General features: G+C 39.2%; 1 protein-coding gene across 5 annotated transcripts in view; it reads right to left on the bottom strand.

The window, feature by feature from the left end:
* SEC24A (SEC24 homolog A, COPII coat complex component) overlaps positions 1 to 11,590 on the bottom strand; it is a 53,065-nt gene extending 41,475 nt beyond the window's left edge. Inside the window, exons 1-2 of one of the 5 annotated variants that reach the window (XM_038412514.2) lie at positions 11,327 to 11,590; positions 3,328 to 3,852 (exon numbers count right to left, since the gene is read on the bottom strand). In XM_038412514.2, the coding sequence (XP_038268442.1) occupies positions 3,328 to 3,852; positions 11,327 to 11,405 (604 nt within the window). In that variant the 5' untranslated portion in view covers positions 11,406 to 11,590. Of the gene's footprint in view, positions 1 to 3,327; positions 3,869 to 11,326 lie in introns of all 5 variants that reach the window. The other 4 variants (XM_038412512.2, XM_038412515.2, XM_038412513.2 and 1 more) reach the window with 4 other exon arrangements.
* Between the last annotated feature and the right edge of the window lie 4,403 nt (positions 11,591 to 15,993).

The following is a 15,993-nucleotide window of genomic DNA, read 5'->3' on the forward strand; positions in this document are numbered from 1 at the left end:
GTCACAGATGGTTACTTACATACAGGTCAATCTAAATATTAATCTTATTTATTCAGTGGAAAGAGCAGCACAAGTTACAGACACGCCAAAAGAAGCACATGAAGTTTAATAGCTCTTCGCCAGTTTTTCTTCTCATCCTTAAGTACTGGGACTTCTGCAGCTCCATGATCTATGTCACTACCTGTTTTGATGATTCGTAACCATTACCGCGAGATTTTCAAAGGCACATTAACCACGAGAGTTGCCTTTGAAAATGCCAGCCTAATTCAATACTATGCATCTAATGATCCTATAAATTCATACTAAAAAAAAAAACCCAAACAGATTTCCCTTGACAAGATGTTCGTCTGCCACCTATATGATTTGATGTTAAGTAGTCATTGTTAGAAATATGTAGTTTCTAGATTTTTTTTTTTTTTTTAATTTCTGGTCAACAAAGATTTTACACTGAGAATGCTGCAGCAATGAGACACAGCCCAAGTATATTCACGCAATGCAAGGGATTTTTGTTTTGAAACTAAATACTCTAGGTAAAGGATACTACACAAAGGTTTATTAGCATCTATATATTGAAAAGCTCACATCAAGTGTTTTATCTTCCTAGGTTAGAGAAATGTACAGAAGTTCTAAGACCACACCATTTTTCTGTAACTTTGTCCCTCCCTTAGCCAATGGAAGATTTTCCCCTTCCTGGACATCCTTGGATAATTTAAAGACAATTACTTATTTGATTGCCATCCTGACCTTACTTTCTTACTTTACACTTAAGAGTCGTCCTAGGAGCGCACCTTTTTCCATTTCAAAGGGTGGTAGGTCTACCCTTCTCTAAAAGCATCAGTCATTAACTAAATTTGGAATAGTTAATGCCTTCTCCAAGGATCAAGCACCAATTTTTGTCAGTACATCAGATCTTCACCAGGATGGGCAGCATGTGGCCACACATTAAAATACATTAAAAGTATGTCTATAGTACACTGATTTAATAAGTTGTCAGACCAAACTATACAAACTTAACTGATCGTTTAAAAAAAATTAGCTGCTTGATTACATATGAAACAACATTCAATATTCCAGGTGTGTCTGTCGTGGTGACATCAAAGAAAAGTACATCTTTATCATGATTATTTCCATTTTGTTCCTTTACCTGAGACTTTGCCAACAGAGATATCTTAGGGCAAGGTACATTACCAACATTAGCAGAGACCTTTGCTCCCACTAAATACAAGAAGCATCTGGCCAAACAGATGCTAGCTAAGTTATGCCATCTAATTTTAAAGACAATACATGTCACTAATTCTACAAATAACTACAACTGATTTAATTCAGGAAGAATTTTTATTGTGTCATGGCTATGACAGTCCTGCTATTACAGTCCTTCATTTTTATTCTGTAGACCACTCTGAAAAACCAGTCTCACAAGGTCTGCCTTTTCTTCGAGCAATCTACTCCTTGATTCTTAATTTCCCTCCACCTTTGGACTTCAAGGGGTATCTCCATGAACATTAATGGCTCACAGATCACAGTTTGAAAGCCACTATGCAATTAGTTTCCTTTTAATGTGCACGGTTAACAGTGACATCAGTCAACATGGGTTTAAAAGCCATCCACAAGGGAAATATTTGCTTTAGCATTCCAGTTGCTTTGATTTGCAATAAATTTTATACAAGGATAGCACATGACTCCCATTAACAGGAATGTGTGCTCAGTAAGAGAATACTTAGAAAAGGAACTGCTGTATGTGAATTGGATAGTAGAAACCTGATGATAAAACTACAGTGAACTGAAACTGTACAAGTGGCTTGCATCTGTATTGTGTTTCCAAAATGGTTAAAGTCAGCTGTGTTATGCAAATTGTCACCTGCATATCATAGGACACACACAAAAAAGAGATGATATATCAAATAATGTGCTGCTCTATCACTTTTATAGCCCATTTCACACTTCTCAGAAACTTTCTAGAGACAAACAACTTGGGATGGAGTGAAAATTAGAAATTCAGAGTAAGGAAGGTTTCAGAGTAGCAGCCGTGTTGAGAGTAAGGAAGCTTTCTATCAAGAAGTATACTAAGCTTTCCATTTAACAATATGCATATCACTATTCATGTTTTCTTACTTCCCAAAAAACGTTGAGGCCTACTATTCCAGATATTTGACTTGCTTTAGTGAACGATGCTGAAGAAACTATTATAGCTTGTTACAAATTCATGCTCTTAAAAAAATATGACCAAAAAATGTTAAACGTTTACCACTAACAGAAGCCAGTGATGAGGCTGGATGGAGACTGGCGGGTGCATATTACCAGGGAAGAGAGAAACATTAGTGAGATTTATTTGCTAATGTATGTTTTGATATCGGTGCTGTGCTCAATGAAGTCTGTGTGCCTGGGTTGTGTTTTCCCGAACAAATCATCCCTGTCTAGAGTGAAGTAAGCAACTGTACTGTAGCATCACTGCTTTCTCCCAGCTTCTCCTTGCAAACACACACACATACATACATACCAGCCTTCTGTATTTCAGAATGAATGTTGTATGACTCAACAAACTACGCTCAAAGAGTTCGAGTTGCAACTTTCCGAAGGCCATGCTGAGAACTGCCAGCGTTAAATGATTAACAGAAAATCTAAAAAACCTTCAACTTGCACACACTCACACCCCCACCGACAGAAAATTGTAAGAGCTCAAGATTTGATCCAAGTGTGCAAATGTTTAGATAGGCATCAATCAGAAGAGCACAAAATGGCATATAGGTACCATATATGCTCACCCAACCTCTGTACTGTGTACGTGTTTTTACACACACACACACACACACACACACACACAAATAATATATTTTTGCCAACCCTCAGTTCTCTATTTCTAGTCCTTCTCTTCCTTTTTTAAAAGGCAGGTAGCTACCACAGAGAGGTGCAAAGTAATATTAGGTTCAGAGCTGTGAGAAGGAACCGCTAGAAAGCATTAAGACATGCAAACATTTGACCTAAATAAGCAATATTAAACAAATTTAAACATGACAATGAGTGAGAAAGGCCAATTCCCAGCAAATGCCTGTTGCAGCATTCTCCAAAACACAAAATTAAGAGCCTGCTCCCTACATGGAACTTTCTTTGAAGTGAATGCAAGTTCTCTAAGTAGCTCAAAACTGCATTTCATCAGAGCATCTAGTTCAACAATGCAGTTCCACAACCATTATGAGTCACTGCAGAATCAGATCTTTATTTTTAACTACAACAGCTGAAGTGAGAATAAACTTTTTCAACCAGATGTATAATTCACTCCAAACATATGCCACTGTACAAGAGTCCTTATGTTTACCTTATCTTCCTTACCTGGTTTCATGTAGCTGTTTTGAAGTGGAGGACCTCCCGGGGAAACAGCATACTGATAGCTTGTTGCAGGATTTGTGCTCCCTGATGATGATAATGGCTGGGTTGATACTGTTCCTGCTACATCAGCAAAATGGTTTGTTTGATACCCAGTTGGCTGATTCATAGGAGTCTGACCATATTGCCAGTTTGAAAGTGCTGGGGGATGAGCTCCAGAAATGAAGCTATTAGAAGATGATGGTATAGCAGCAGAGTTTTGTGATGGAGGGAGCATCTGGGGAACAGAACTTGCATGTTGCAAAGGTGCCATAGAAATAGGTCCCACAGGTGGTCTATTAAGAGTCTGCCCAGATCCCTGATTACTCAATGGAGAAACATTCTGAGAACCACCAAAGTTATATTGTCCAGAAGATGGATGCAGAGGAACCTTTGTTGGTATCTGATGCGAGTATAATCCTGGAACTACAGAGCTGAATCCTTGGCCATCTAACATTTGTGATGAATACATCAGTGAGTTTTCCACAGGACCTACAAGAAAAAAAGCCTTCAAAGAGTCAGTGTTGCATACTGTGCATCCAAGAAGAAATTTCCAGCTTCCCAATAACATATCACTTATTTATAGCCCTTGGGAATTTACCACTAGTCCCCTTAGTAATGAAGTGCTTTTTAGTAACAAGCCAGGTATAAGGAGAGCAGTATAAGACACATGAACTTCATAATTAAGTGCTCTTTATACACTAAGTCTTTAATTATTTTTATGACAACCTAGTAGAATCCTGATATTCTCTAGAAGTTTCAGGTTTGAATATGGGCCATTATCCCTGGATGATGTTTGCATGTGAACATACGGAAGCCAGACATTCAATAAAAGCAAATCAAACATAGCTGTGATGTTCTTGCATGCAACTGCCTGGTGAACCAGAATAAGGCAATTAAATGTAGATGGCAGATAGGGAAAAAATATGCTTGGAGTTTGAAACAATTTAGAAATATTCCTTTTAACATGTGGCAAAGTGTCCTCTGACACATTATAGACTAACCAATGTATTGGAGCATAAGCTTTCATGGGATGCATCCGACAAAGTGGATATTCACCCACAAAAGCTTATGCTCCAATACGTCTGTTAGTCTAAATGGTGCCACAGGACTTTTTGCTGCTTTTACAGATCCAGACTAACACGGCAACCCCTCTGATCCTTTTAACATGATGATTGACCTTACTGTTAATTTACAGGGGAACATACAAGTTAGTGGACATATCAGCATAGTTCTTAAGATAATAAACCATGACTGCTATTTCCCACAAGCTTGACAATGAAAACTTCTAAAAGGAAAAAACTCATCCCCATATTACTCATTACTCAGTAGCATTTACTTTGGAAAATGCAAGTTCTGGAAGCCAGTTAATAGAAAAGTTATTTTCTATTGCCCATTTAAAGCCAAGTGACAATCAGCTAGGGCAAATGTGTTTGAGGGGAAAATCATATATTGGTATGATCATACTAACATGGCAGCATGTGTGTGTGTTGATTCCCCAAGTAACTGTTGTACACACATGAAGGCTGGTGAACAGAGTATACATGCTGAAATTACCAAGAGTGAAAATACTTTTCAAAAGCTGCTGTTTACACCTAATTAGCAGCTACATTTTTCTCAATACTTTTTAAAAAGCATCTCTGTCAGGATCATGGGACAAAGGTCAATTCTGCCATCAAATAATTCTCAGAACTTTTGCTCAGTGAAGTAAAAAAAGGTAGCCTATGCATTTAATCTGCTTTTTAGATTTTTGCTGGTTGGTAATGCTGAACTAAACAGAATTCATTTGGAGAAGATATTCAGAAGCAAGCAATTTTGAAACTATTAGCCATTTTGAGAATGATTTACATTCTTAGGACACCATTCGTTTTCCATATTTTAAAGATGACAACTAGATACAATAAGGGAAAATAGTACTACATTATTTATATTCACAAAGTTGGGACTATAGCTGGTGGGGAATTTTTTAACAAAATAGGTTTTTATTGGAAAATACTATTTTGTCAAAAGCAAAATGTTTCACAGAAGCCAAATCTTTCACAAAACACAGGCAAGTTCACACTGTAAACCCTCCTGGTTTCCTGCCAGCTTGCCTGGCACGCTGCTGAGGAGCCTTGGGCATCCAGGATTCACGGTTCCAGGGCAGCCCCACCAGACTGTCCCAAAACTAAGGACCCCAAGGTTTGCAGGCTCCCTGACATGGAATTATGAACCTGGAAGCTCAAGGAGCCTTGGGACTCAATCCAGGGCTCTCTAGGATCGCAAAACTGCAAGTGGCAGACAGCTGATGTTTGATTTTTGTGAAATGAAATCTTTCAGAATTTGCTTTCCATAGGAAATTTCAAGTTTTCATTCTGAATCAGAACAAATTTTTTTCAAGATTTTAGAATTGAAGACCACAGTTGTAAGTTGTACACACGGTATGTTATCCACTAGACACACACCCCACCCTGAAGGGTGGCGGTATACATTTCCAAGTGAAATGTTTTTGGTTGATCTAAATATGCTGCCTATTGTATCCCAGTTGACATTAAAACTATTTTTCTGTCACAACTTCTCTCTTGAACTGCTTTTGGCTATTCGTAGTGAAGCTGTGTCTTTCTGAATGACTTCCCATTCCATTTCCTCAAGTTTTTAAAAATGTTATGCGATTTTTGCATACCCATTTAAGTGATTATAAAAGAGGTTTTCGCTTTAAATGCTTAGGTTTTTAAGCAAGCATTCCTTGATGTGCATACACACAGTATTTTAACTGTTCTACTGTATTAAAAATAAGGAAACAGTCATGTTGGTTATCTCTGAGGTTTGCAAAAAAGATGTTTCAAGCAGTTTAGGTCAAATTGCATTAACTGAAATTTCACTGTTTTAGTCTTCAAGACAGATCTTAAGGGAATATATCGATTATTTTGCTCAATGCGTCCTCACTTCTGTCTCTGAAGGAGAACCTCTAATTTCTGTCCCTTCATTATACACAGGTAACTAAAATATCCTCAGTTCTCCCATGACTTCAGTGATAAGATCAACATTTACATACATAATATATATAAAACAGATGCATGAGAATTATTCCTGGATCACTGAACACCTGCTTTTCAAACAAAAATACAGTATTCAGATTCCCTGATAAGAATCGGCTGTCACCAAATCTTCTTAACTCTGTTGATACTACAGTAGCCAGAAACATGACAGTGAACAGTTTGTTTAATGTACTATTGTATTTTAAGAGAAATTTATAATTAGGATAACACCTTGAAAAAAATAAATCTGTTGAGAAGTTTCTCAATGGGTTGGGGGGCGGAGAGGAGATGAAGATGAGATTAAAAATCCATGAAAAGGAAATTATAGTATTGAAAGAATACAACTCAATATTACTTTTGCCAGTCCAATTTTCAATACAATCCTCAAGATGATATTTTTCAGTGTCATCTACAAACAAATGTAAAGACATTTTATCTCTGGAGACTTCTGCACTGAAAAAAAGTAAATGCCAGTGTGCCATTTTAAATTAACCAATCAAAGTAGAGTGGCTTACAAAGATATATGTGTTTAATATACATAGTTGGATTGTGCTTCGTACATTCTTGTTTTGTCATTGAACTGACTGGCTCCAAAGATATTGATATATTGTAAATATAGCAAATGTAAGGTTTTATGAACAATATTAAAATTTTAAATATTTGTATAGTAACTTTACTTGCAAGCACAAAAGAGAGTCTCTCATTTGTAAATAATCATTGGGCCAGGGAAAGAGTGACTCTACCAACATGGAATTAGGGCACTCACCTGGGAGATGAGACCCCCAAATTGCAGTCCCTGATCCAATCACTATTTATAAAAGTGGAACAGCATCAAGAGGAAAGACTGAGAAAGCACTTCACACCAGAATATCCCCATGGCTAGGGTACTGTTCTTCAATGTACTGTTCTGCAATATAGTAGACTCCGGTTCAAAACCCTTCTCCATCACAGGCAGACAGAGGGGGGAACTGAACCCAGGTCTCCCACATACAAGCTGAGTACCCAGACCACTGGACTAAAGCCTATAAGGGAGACAAATTCACCACCTCCTCCAGCTGTTTTGTGAATTTACTCCTCCTTTCTTTAGCTTTCATTAAAATGCCTGAAAGTTAAACAAAAAATTGCAGGTCAAAACGCTTTGTTTTGACTTTTTCAGTTTGCTCAAAACTATTTGCTGAACTCGACACAAGTTCATGATTACTGAAACTGCATTTTTGGTCAAATATGCTATTTGTCTGAAAAAGTTCACCCACATCCAGTGTAAACCAACACAGTAAAAACTGCCCACGTGTGTAGAAAATCTGAAATAAGAGCTTTAAGGGATATGAACTACCCCCATGCATCATAATCAGAGCCTTACAGACTCCATTCTGTAACTGTAGAACATGGCCTGTTTACAAGATGCCTCAGAATTTGCCATTTTGCTGCAGCCAGATACTTATTTTAGTTTTCATCTCTTTGCCCTGGCGGGACCTGCCTTTTCCTCTCCAGCTTTCTCCACCAGAAATACCTAATTGGATTACACTGCTTATTTCCATGTGAGTCCAGCTTGCAACCAGAAGCACAGACTGATGAGCTACAATGCTTGAAGAGCACCACAGTCAAGGAAAAGAGAGCTGGGGAGATAAGCCACTAACGCTGGCTAAAAACTTCTCCCTTCCTTGGTGTCAGTGGCTCATCTCTCCAGTGTCACAGAAAACAAGGCCCAGGGAGTAGAGGCAGGCACCTAGAGAAAACAGAAAAAAATTCATCCAAAAGAGTAATTATTGTTGAAAATCATTAGCAAATGTTATGTCAATTAGCATTCTCTATTATGAAACATAACCTACAAAAAGTACACACAGCTATCAAGGGATGGGAATAAAGGGTATTTCATAGCAGGAAAATAAATTAGTGTTGCCAAGGCATTTAAGGTGATGCAGGTTGTTCCAGTGGTTAGGGTGCTAGTCTGGAACTTGAGGGGCTCAAATTCAATTCCCTGCTCCACCACAGACTTCCTGTGTGACATTGTGCAAGTGACTTACGCTGTGCCTCAGTTTCCCATCTGTAAAAACAGGAACAACAGTACTTCCAATCAGTTACTATAGTAATGAAAGTCATATATCTAAAATGGACATAGGGATTGGTGCAGCTGAATTTCACCACCTCACCAAAGAGCTCCTGGGACCCTGATCAAAACTTAAAAGTTTCTGAAACATCATGACATTATAGCATGATCTATATAAATATAAATATAGCATTTATCATATGATTCTAGTAGAAAATATTTAAAGAAATCAAAAATATGTATTTACATTACAAATACTCAAGTTAGTCTGCTTATTTAAAATGCAGGACTATTAATATGCTTAACACCAAAAGCAGATGAGTTTCCATCTTTTATGAGCCTACTTCATTTTACTGTCAACAAATGCTCAGTGCTACAGCTTTTGAAGTATTGGAGGGGATGATTACTGAAGCAACCCAATATACAACACTCAGCAACTTCGACAGATGAACAACAGATGAACAAAAATTGCTAGTAACAATTTAAGATGATATATGAACGTGTGTGCTCGGGAGGTAAATACGTGACGAGCAAAAAGTTGCAGTGAAAAGCTGGAATAGCTTATATGAACATAAACAAAGCTTACTTCCGACATACAACTACCACTGTAAATCTAGAAGCTACTCTGGCCATTATAAAAATTGTCACACAGTCACATGTTAAAAAAAGACATATTATTGCTCAGTCTGCACTTGATTTTTAATGAATCACAACATGCGAGATCTTTGGGGGCAGGGCTACTTCTCCATGCATGTTTTTAAGAGTGCTGAGAACACTGTCAGTGCTTAAACAACAATTTAACAGATTTCCTGCATTTAAAAGACTAGCGATAAAAGTGTTACATTTAACATGCCATATCTGAAGATGACATCATCAAACAAAAACCTGCATAATTCTCCTTTTAATTTCCTTTTCCCTATGCCAGACCCCCCCCCCGCAACTAGCCTGCCATGCATCCTCTTTCAACTCTCTCCTTAAAACATCTCTGATAATTCCAGCCCATTCCTACTCCAGACAATATTAACTAAATCAGTGGTTACAAAAAATTAAAACCAAAGAGCTCTCAGATAATACAATTTATTGAATGGGATAACACTGTTTTTGCATAAACTGCAAAGTAAAATTACATTATGTGCTTTACTCTAAAGTTACAGGATCCTCCCACTTCAAGCGATAACCACGGTGCCACATGTACACTACATTACAAAAGGTCACAGACACTCAGATTATGAATGACTTCTGAATTTAGAAAGTTGAATGCAATCTATAATTGGTCAGATATACTATAAAATAAATCTTTCACTCACTCAAAAACTTTATTTTATAAATTAGGGCTTTTTTCCTAAACAAGGAAAACAATGTGCATACTGTAGCAGTTTGAGGACCATATTCACGTTATTAAAACTTCTCATTATAATGTGAGCAGAGGGTGACAACGTATTTACCAAATAATGGGCTAAAACAGACTACTATCTCTATAAAAATCATTCTATTACGGCAAATCCAAATCATTCACTCATTATCTCATGTAGTACCCAATCTGTGCCATTACCTGATGTTTCCAGAGAACAAAGCCTCATGACCACCTACTGTATATGCATTGGGGTTTGTGACAGTGAGAACTCATCCCCCCCCCATAAGGATCAGGTTATGTCCTTTCATGATACTATTGTTAAAAATAGTCCAGTCCCTTCTTAAAAGTCCAACATATTTTCCTCTATTACTTTACTGATGGACATAAAGAAAAACGGTATGTGCAAAGCTGTTTGCAATCAGATACTGAAATCTTTAATGTTGCTACCAAACATCTTTTAACTCAAGATCTGGCCACTTTTTATGGCTTGTTGCTAAATCTTGTTAGAATAAAGCAAAATAGGTTAACAAACGTCCCATGTGTATTCTAGTGATGAAACTAGTAGCCAATTTGAATGTGATTTGCTCAAAATTTCACAAGAAGGGAAGGTACTTGAAAAATACTTTCTCAGTAATGCCCATCCACACACATACAACACTCAGACAGGAAGGTTCCTTCCCCATAGGTTTGTTGTTTGTTGTTTTTTTTAACTGGTTTGCACTAGTCTCCCACAGAAAGCATGCATCCGATGAACTGAGCTGTAGCTCAAGAAAACTTATGCTCCAATAAATTTGTTAGTCTCTAAGGTGCCACAAGTACTCCTTTTCTTTTTGGAGATACAGACTAACACGGCTGCTACTCTGAAACCACAGAAAGCTGTCACTGGGTGTGTCTGCGGGGCACAGCTCGAGCCCTTCCCCACCCACCCAGTTTGGGAAGGGTGTTCCGATACTGCAGCGATGAGCACAACATAAAGGATCCAAAAGGATGGCCCGCATCCTACGTGGCACACACACAGCTACTCAAACCTGAAACTGAGCACAAGCTGACGTCCCATGAGCCCTGGTCCTCTGACTGCCCGCACAGGGCAGCTGAGCCCGCTCGGCCCCGCCACGGGACCAGTGGGGGGGAGCGCAGAAGTCTCAGGAGCTAACTTTATCCCGGGAAAACGCAGGCCTCGCCCATTGGAGAACCCTGTGGCCCACCATCCCCCCCCCACACGGCTGCTCGACCCCTCGGTGTCCCGGAGGGGCGGCGAGAAGGGAGCTGGGGAGGATCAGTGACTGCCCCCGCCGGGCCTCAGGCGCCCACCCACCGCCCGGGAGCCTGCTCGCTGGGGCATCCCCGGACAACAGGCCGGGCACGGAGGCTCCGCTAGGGACCGGGCTCCCCGCAAGGCGCCGCCCGCCCCGGGCTGGGTCTCCGGCCTGCCCTGGCCCGGGGAACTGCACAGCTTCTCCTCACCCTCCCCTTGGGAGCGGCCGAGCTTCCCCTCAGCCTCGAGGCAAAGGGCGGCCGGACCCTCGGTCCCGGGCGGCTCGGCCTCACCGTTGCTGTAGCGTTCCTCTCCGGCCCCGTTCTGGCTGCTGTGTCCGGAAGCGGCGGGGGGTCTCCCGGGCTGGGCCATAACGGGAGCGGACACAACTCCGCCTGTGTTCGCCCGGCCCCAGCGCCGAGCCTGAGGGGGGAGGACGGAGGGAGGGAACCACACGCCGGAAGAGACCGACAGCTACGCCGCGCAGGCGCACTCCGTACACGTGGCATTTCCGGGACCAAGCGTTCTGCGGCAGTGGGCGAGGCCAGAGCATTGATGGGGCGGAGTCTGAAGTGGGCGGGGTTTCAAAGGGGGAGTTCGGTCTGGCTGGAGTGGATAGTTCTTTGGACAGCTGTAGCACAATTGCTGTATCCCCATTGCATGGAGCAGGGCACCCCGGTATTAGAGTTTGGGTTTATTTTGTCTCCCACTGAGTAGTTAATTGTAGCTTTTCATTTCTAAACCAACGTATTTCATGTCATAATAACACTAGCTTACATTAATATAATGACAGATTTCAGAGTGGTTAGTCTGGATCAGCAAAAATAACGAGGACTCCTTGTTATTTTTATTAATAGAATGATATCTGTCACCCCTGTTTGAGCACCAACACAGTATCATTTTTTCTGGGAAAATCCTCAAACACAGGAGCCAGGCAGATGACGTACTGCACAATAATTTAGGCGAGAAAAAGAGGGCTTCCATCCAGCTGAAATGGGGCTGGGAATGGAGGGAAAGAGGAAGGAATATTAGGGATGCAGAATGTAATGACTCTAACGTGACAGCAGAATTCCCTTGGGCATGATCCTGTTCAGGTTGAAGTCAATGGCAAAACTCCCAGTAACATCAACAGGAACTTCTCTTTTGCAAAGTGACCCAGGGTTTTTAAGAATCACAAAACCACTTCTGCTTTACATGCAAAAAGATTCCACTTAAATTCCCACAACATAAATGTCATAAATTTTGGTGCAGCAATCAGGGGTGCTGAGAGCCATTGAATCAAACTGTTTCAGAGTAGCAGCCGTGTTAGTCTGTATTCGCAAAAAGAAAAGGAGTACCGGTGGCACCTTAGAGACTAACAAATTTATTAGAGCATAAGCTTTCGTGAGCTACAGCTCACTTCATCGGATATAATGGAAACCCCTTGAAGCCAAGGGGTGCTGCAGCACCCCCCACACCTCTAGTTCCAGCACCTATGGCAGCAATTCTAACTCAGAAGGAAGAGCACCACCACCTACCTATTAGTATCCTGGGGGGGGGGGGGGGAGAAGCAAGATTATTGAGAAAGTTTTCAGAGTAGCAGCCGTGTTAGTCTGTATTCGCAAAAAGAAAAGGAGTACTTGTGGCACCTTAAAAACTAACAAATTTATTTGAGCATAAGCTTTCATGAGCTACAGCTCACTTCATCGAGTCCCAATCCTACATGAAGCAACACACAAGTGGATCTCAAAGGTCTCCAAACAGGAGCAGGGGCCCAACTGCATGGAGTTCCTTGCCGAATTGGAGTTTAGGGCATGGGCATAACATCCTGACATAAAAGTAAACAATTTAGAATGTTAGCCTGGAGGGGAACAATCTCTGAAATGTCATTAATCCAGTGGGAATAAGCAACAGGAGCAGAAGACTTTAGAAACACTAAATACTAGCTTTTCAGCCAAATGTTCTTCCTACTAATAATACAAATAGTGAAAAACGGAAATATGAAATAATACTGACAGTATTGTTATAAAAATAATATTTTTAAAAAATTCCTTAAAAGATTAGTAGCTCTTTAAAGCACCTATGAAAGGATTAAATGATGATTGTAGAAATCCAGCATGCCAGTTTAGGTCCTGAACGTGCAAGCATTTAAACACATGCTTAACTTTCATTTCCATTTACTCTGGACCTTGGTGCCTCATCTTTCACTCCTTTCAGACCAATGTATCATCTGGGTTGGGAAAGTACAAAAAATGCAAAATCTATCTTTCTTAGGGTGATTTCAGTCACTGTAGTACCTAAGCACTTCCCAGGACTGTGTTTTCCATCACTTTTGTGCATAGCATGAGGCTGCGATATCTATGTTTAAAATACAAACTGTTTGTGCTTTATTTTACCTCCAACAGTGCTAATGTCTTATGCTAAACAATCTGTTCCACATTGCATTTAGCTGTGACACTTGGAGTACCTTTCGCAGACCTGAAGAAGAACTCTGTGTGGTTCGAAAGCTTGTCTCAACAGAAGTTGGTCCAGTAAAAGATATTACCTCTCCCACCTTGTCTCTCTAATATCCTCGGACCAACATGGCTACAATTACACTGCATACCTCCAACAATAACATTCAAAATTAGCAATTTAAAATAAAAGTTTGTATAGTCAAATTTCAGAGAAGTATCTTTGGTCCTGTTCTTGCAATTGGATTTATTCAGGTGGATCCATGCTTCCTTGCAAGTCCCTGTTAATTTCAATGGGACTCTGATGCAACTCTTTATTAATAAAAAATTAAATATTTGAAAAGAAAATTAGACAATATTTCATCAATCTTTATTAATAAAGTAAAAAATTAAAACACCAAATGGAGAAGATTAAAGCAACAACATGTAAAAAAAGATGAACAAAGGAAAAAATTAACAAAAAAAATGAACAAAAGAATCCCATGTACCCCAGGGCTGAATTTGGCTTAATATTTCATACTCATCCAATTTTAAATATGAGATAAACTATTAACTCATGATATTTTTTAATGCTTGAACTACTTCTGTTCCAACCACCTTTTCTAAAAAAGGTCTCCACATTCATTCAAATTTATCAATTTCCTCTTATATGATTGTCTTGTCTTATTGTTTCAAATCCTGCCTCGAGTTACAAAACAAAGATACTTTTTATTCTTCGTATTTTCTATTGCCATCTAATTACTCTTAAGACAATCAAATTACTAACCTTGTTCCTTTTCAGATTTGCATAATGGAGTATATTCCAGTGATAAATTTATAAATGTTTGAAAGGATTGAATGGAAATTAGTAAATTAATATAGTATAGTCTCTGCGGCTGATTCAGGCCTTAACTGAGTCTCTCTTATGAGGCTAAAGTGAACTGTGTTGGTTGTTCTGTGGGATAGATGTTGTTTACTGGCAGCTCATTCATACAGGTCACTGAACAGCCTTCAAATGCTGTAATGCTGGCTCTGAAAAGTCTACTCCTCCCTACCAGAATACTTTGGCACACGTCTCTATCAGTTATCCAACTTCAATAAGAAGGGAGTTTAGGATTTCAGTATTCTTATTGCAGCCAACAAGTAGTTCACTTTTTAATAGGAAACCTGAGATTAACATTTATAAAGAGTCATATATAAGTAAGAAAAATATGTGATTATACAACATGCACACCACATGACTTATTGGATTATGCTATTAAAAACAAAAAAAAACATACAAATGCTTAAATCACTAAAAGTGCCTTCACCAACAAATCCTCACACAGTAAAGGTGGAATTTCAAAAATTCCTCATTTGAACAGAAAAAAAAGTTTCTGTATAATCTAAAAATAGCATTGAGAATTTTTTTATTGGTTGTTCATTGTTAACAACATGTTTTGTATAACCGCGGGGATGGTATTCTACAAATAATGGTGCAATTCATTTCTAATTTAGATCAATGGGAGTCTTTCCATTGACTACATGGGAATCAGATCAGTCCCTAAAAATGTAGCAATTCACACTGGATTTTCTTTATTAGATTTTTTTCATTGTGAAGCAAGGTGTGATTGTAGCTAGTTAGGCCCTAGCAGCAGTGATTGTAGAGGAAGAGACAGCGAGAGAGTTATTCATATGAAGGATATATTTTTATGAATTTGGAAAAAGATGTGTGCCTTTATCAGTTATTAGCCAGGCTTCTGAGGATTACCCTTATTGTTTGTTTAATTTGCAAGGATATTTTGTACTGGTTGCGAAATGAGATAGCCATCTTTTATGTTGTCTTCTGTAGCATCTGTTCCATCACTAGGATGTTGGCTAGGTCCTTTTGGATACTTTCTTTCTCAAGTCCATTAGTGTGGGTGGATTAAGGTCCTTCCAATACCATAACAGTGCATGTTAAAAGACAGTAATTGATTTTATGGCTGAAAACCTGAAGTATAGTGAAACTCCATTATTTTCATTCTTGGATGTAACATGACTGAGTTTGTAACTCAACATATTTGGGGAGATTTTATGATGTGGATTTATCATGAATTAAAGAATGTATTCTATGTATGAGGATATTTTATATTCTGAAATGACCATTAGCAATTTTCTCGTGTGGCCTCATTTTGGTTGCCAGACATCCTAGTGCCAGGGTAAAAAGCAGAGACAATAGTGTGCTACCATACTGAGTTCCTGGCTTCTGTACTGGCAGAGGCTGGTTGAATATGGTGGAAATCCCATTTATAGATCCTTCCCCAAATCAGATTATTTAAGGGTATTTATAATAGGTATAGTAATTCAAAGTGTCCTTGCCATCTAGTAACAGAATATAAGCATTGTGGTGTGACAGTTTTGCTCAGTATAGCTGGAGCAGGACTTTGCATATATTTTATGATGCCAATCTGTCTTTTATTAAGCTGATTTGGTCAGTGGGGCTGTGAATATATGTGGGCTTATTTAACCTTTAGATACCATATGGTCTTACAGAGGACTCTGAAGTCAATGTTTCAGTAAGGCTATCT

Source organism: Dermochelys coriacea, chromosome 8, assembly GCF_009764565.3.
Source record: "Dermochelys coriacea isolate rDerCor1 chromosome 8, rDerCor1.pri.v4, whole genome shotgun sequence".
Lineage (NCBI taxonomy): Eukaryota > Metazoa > Chordata > Testudines > Dermochelyidae > Dermochelys > Dermochelys coriacea.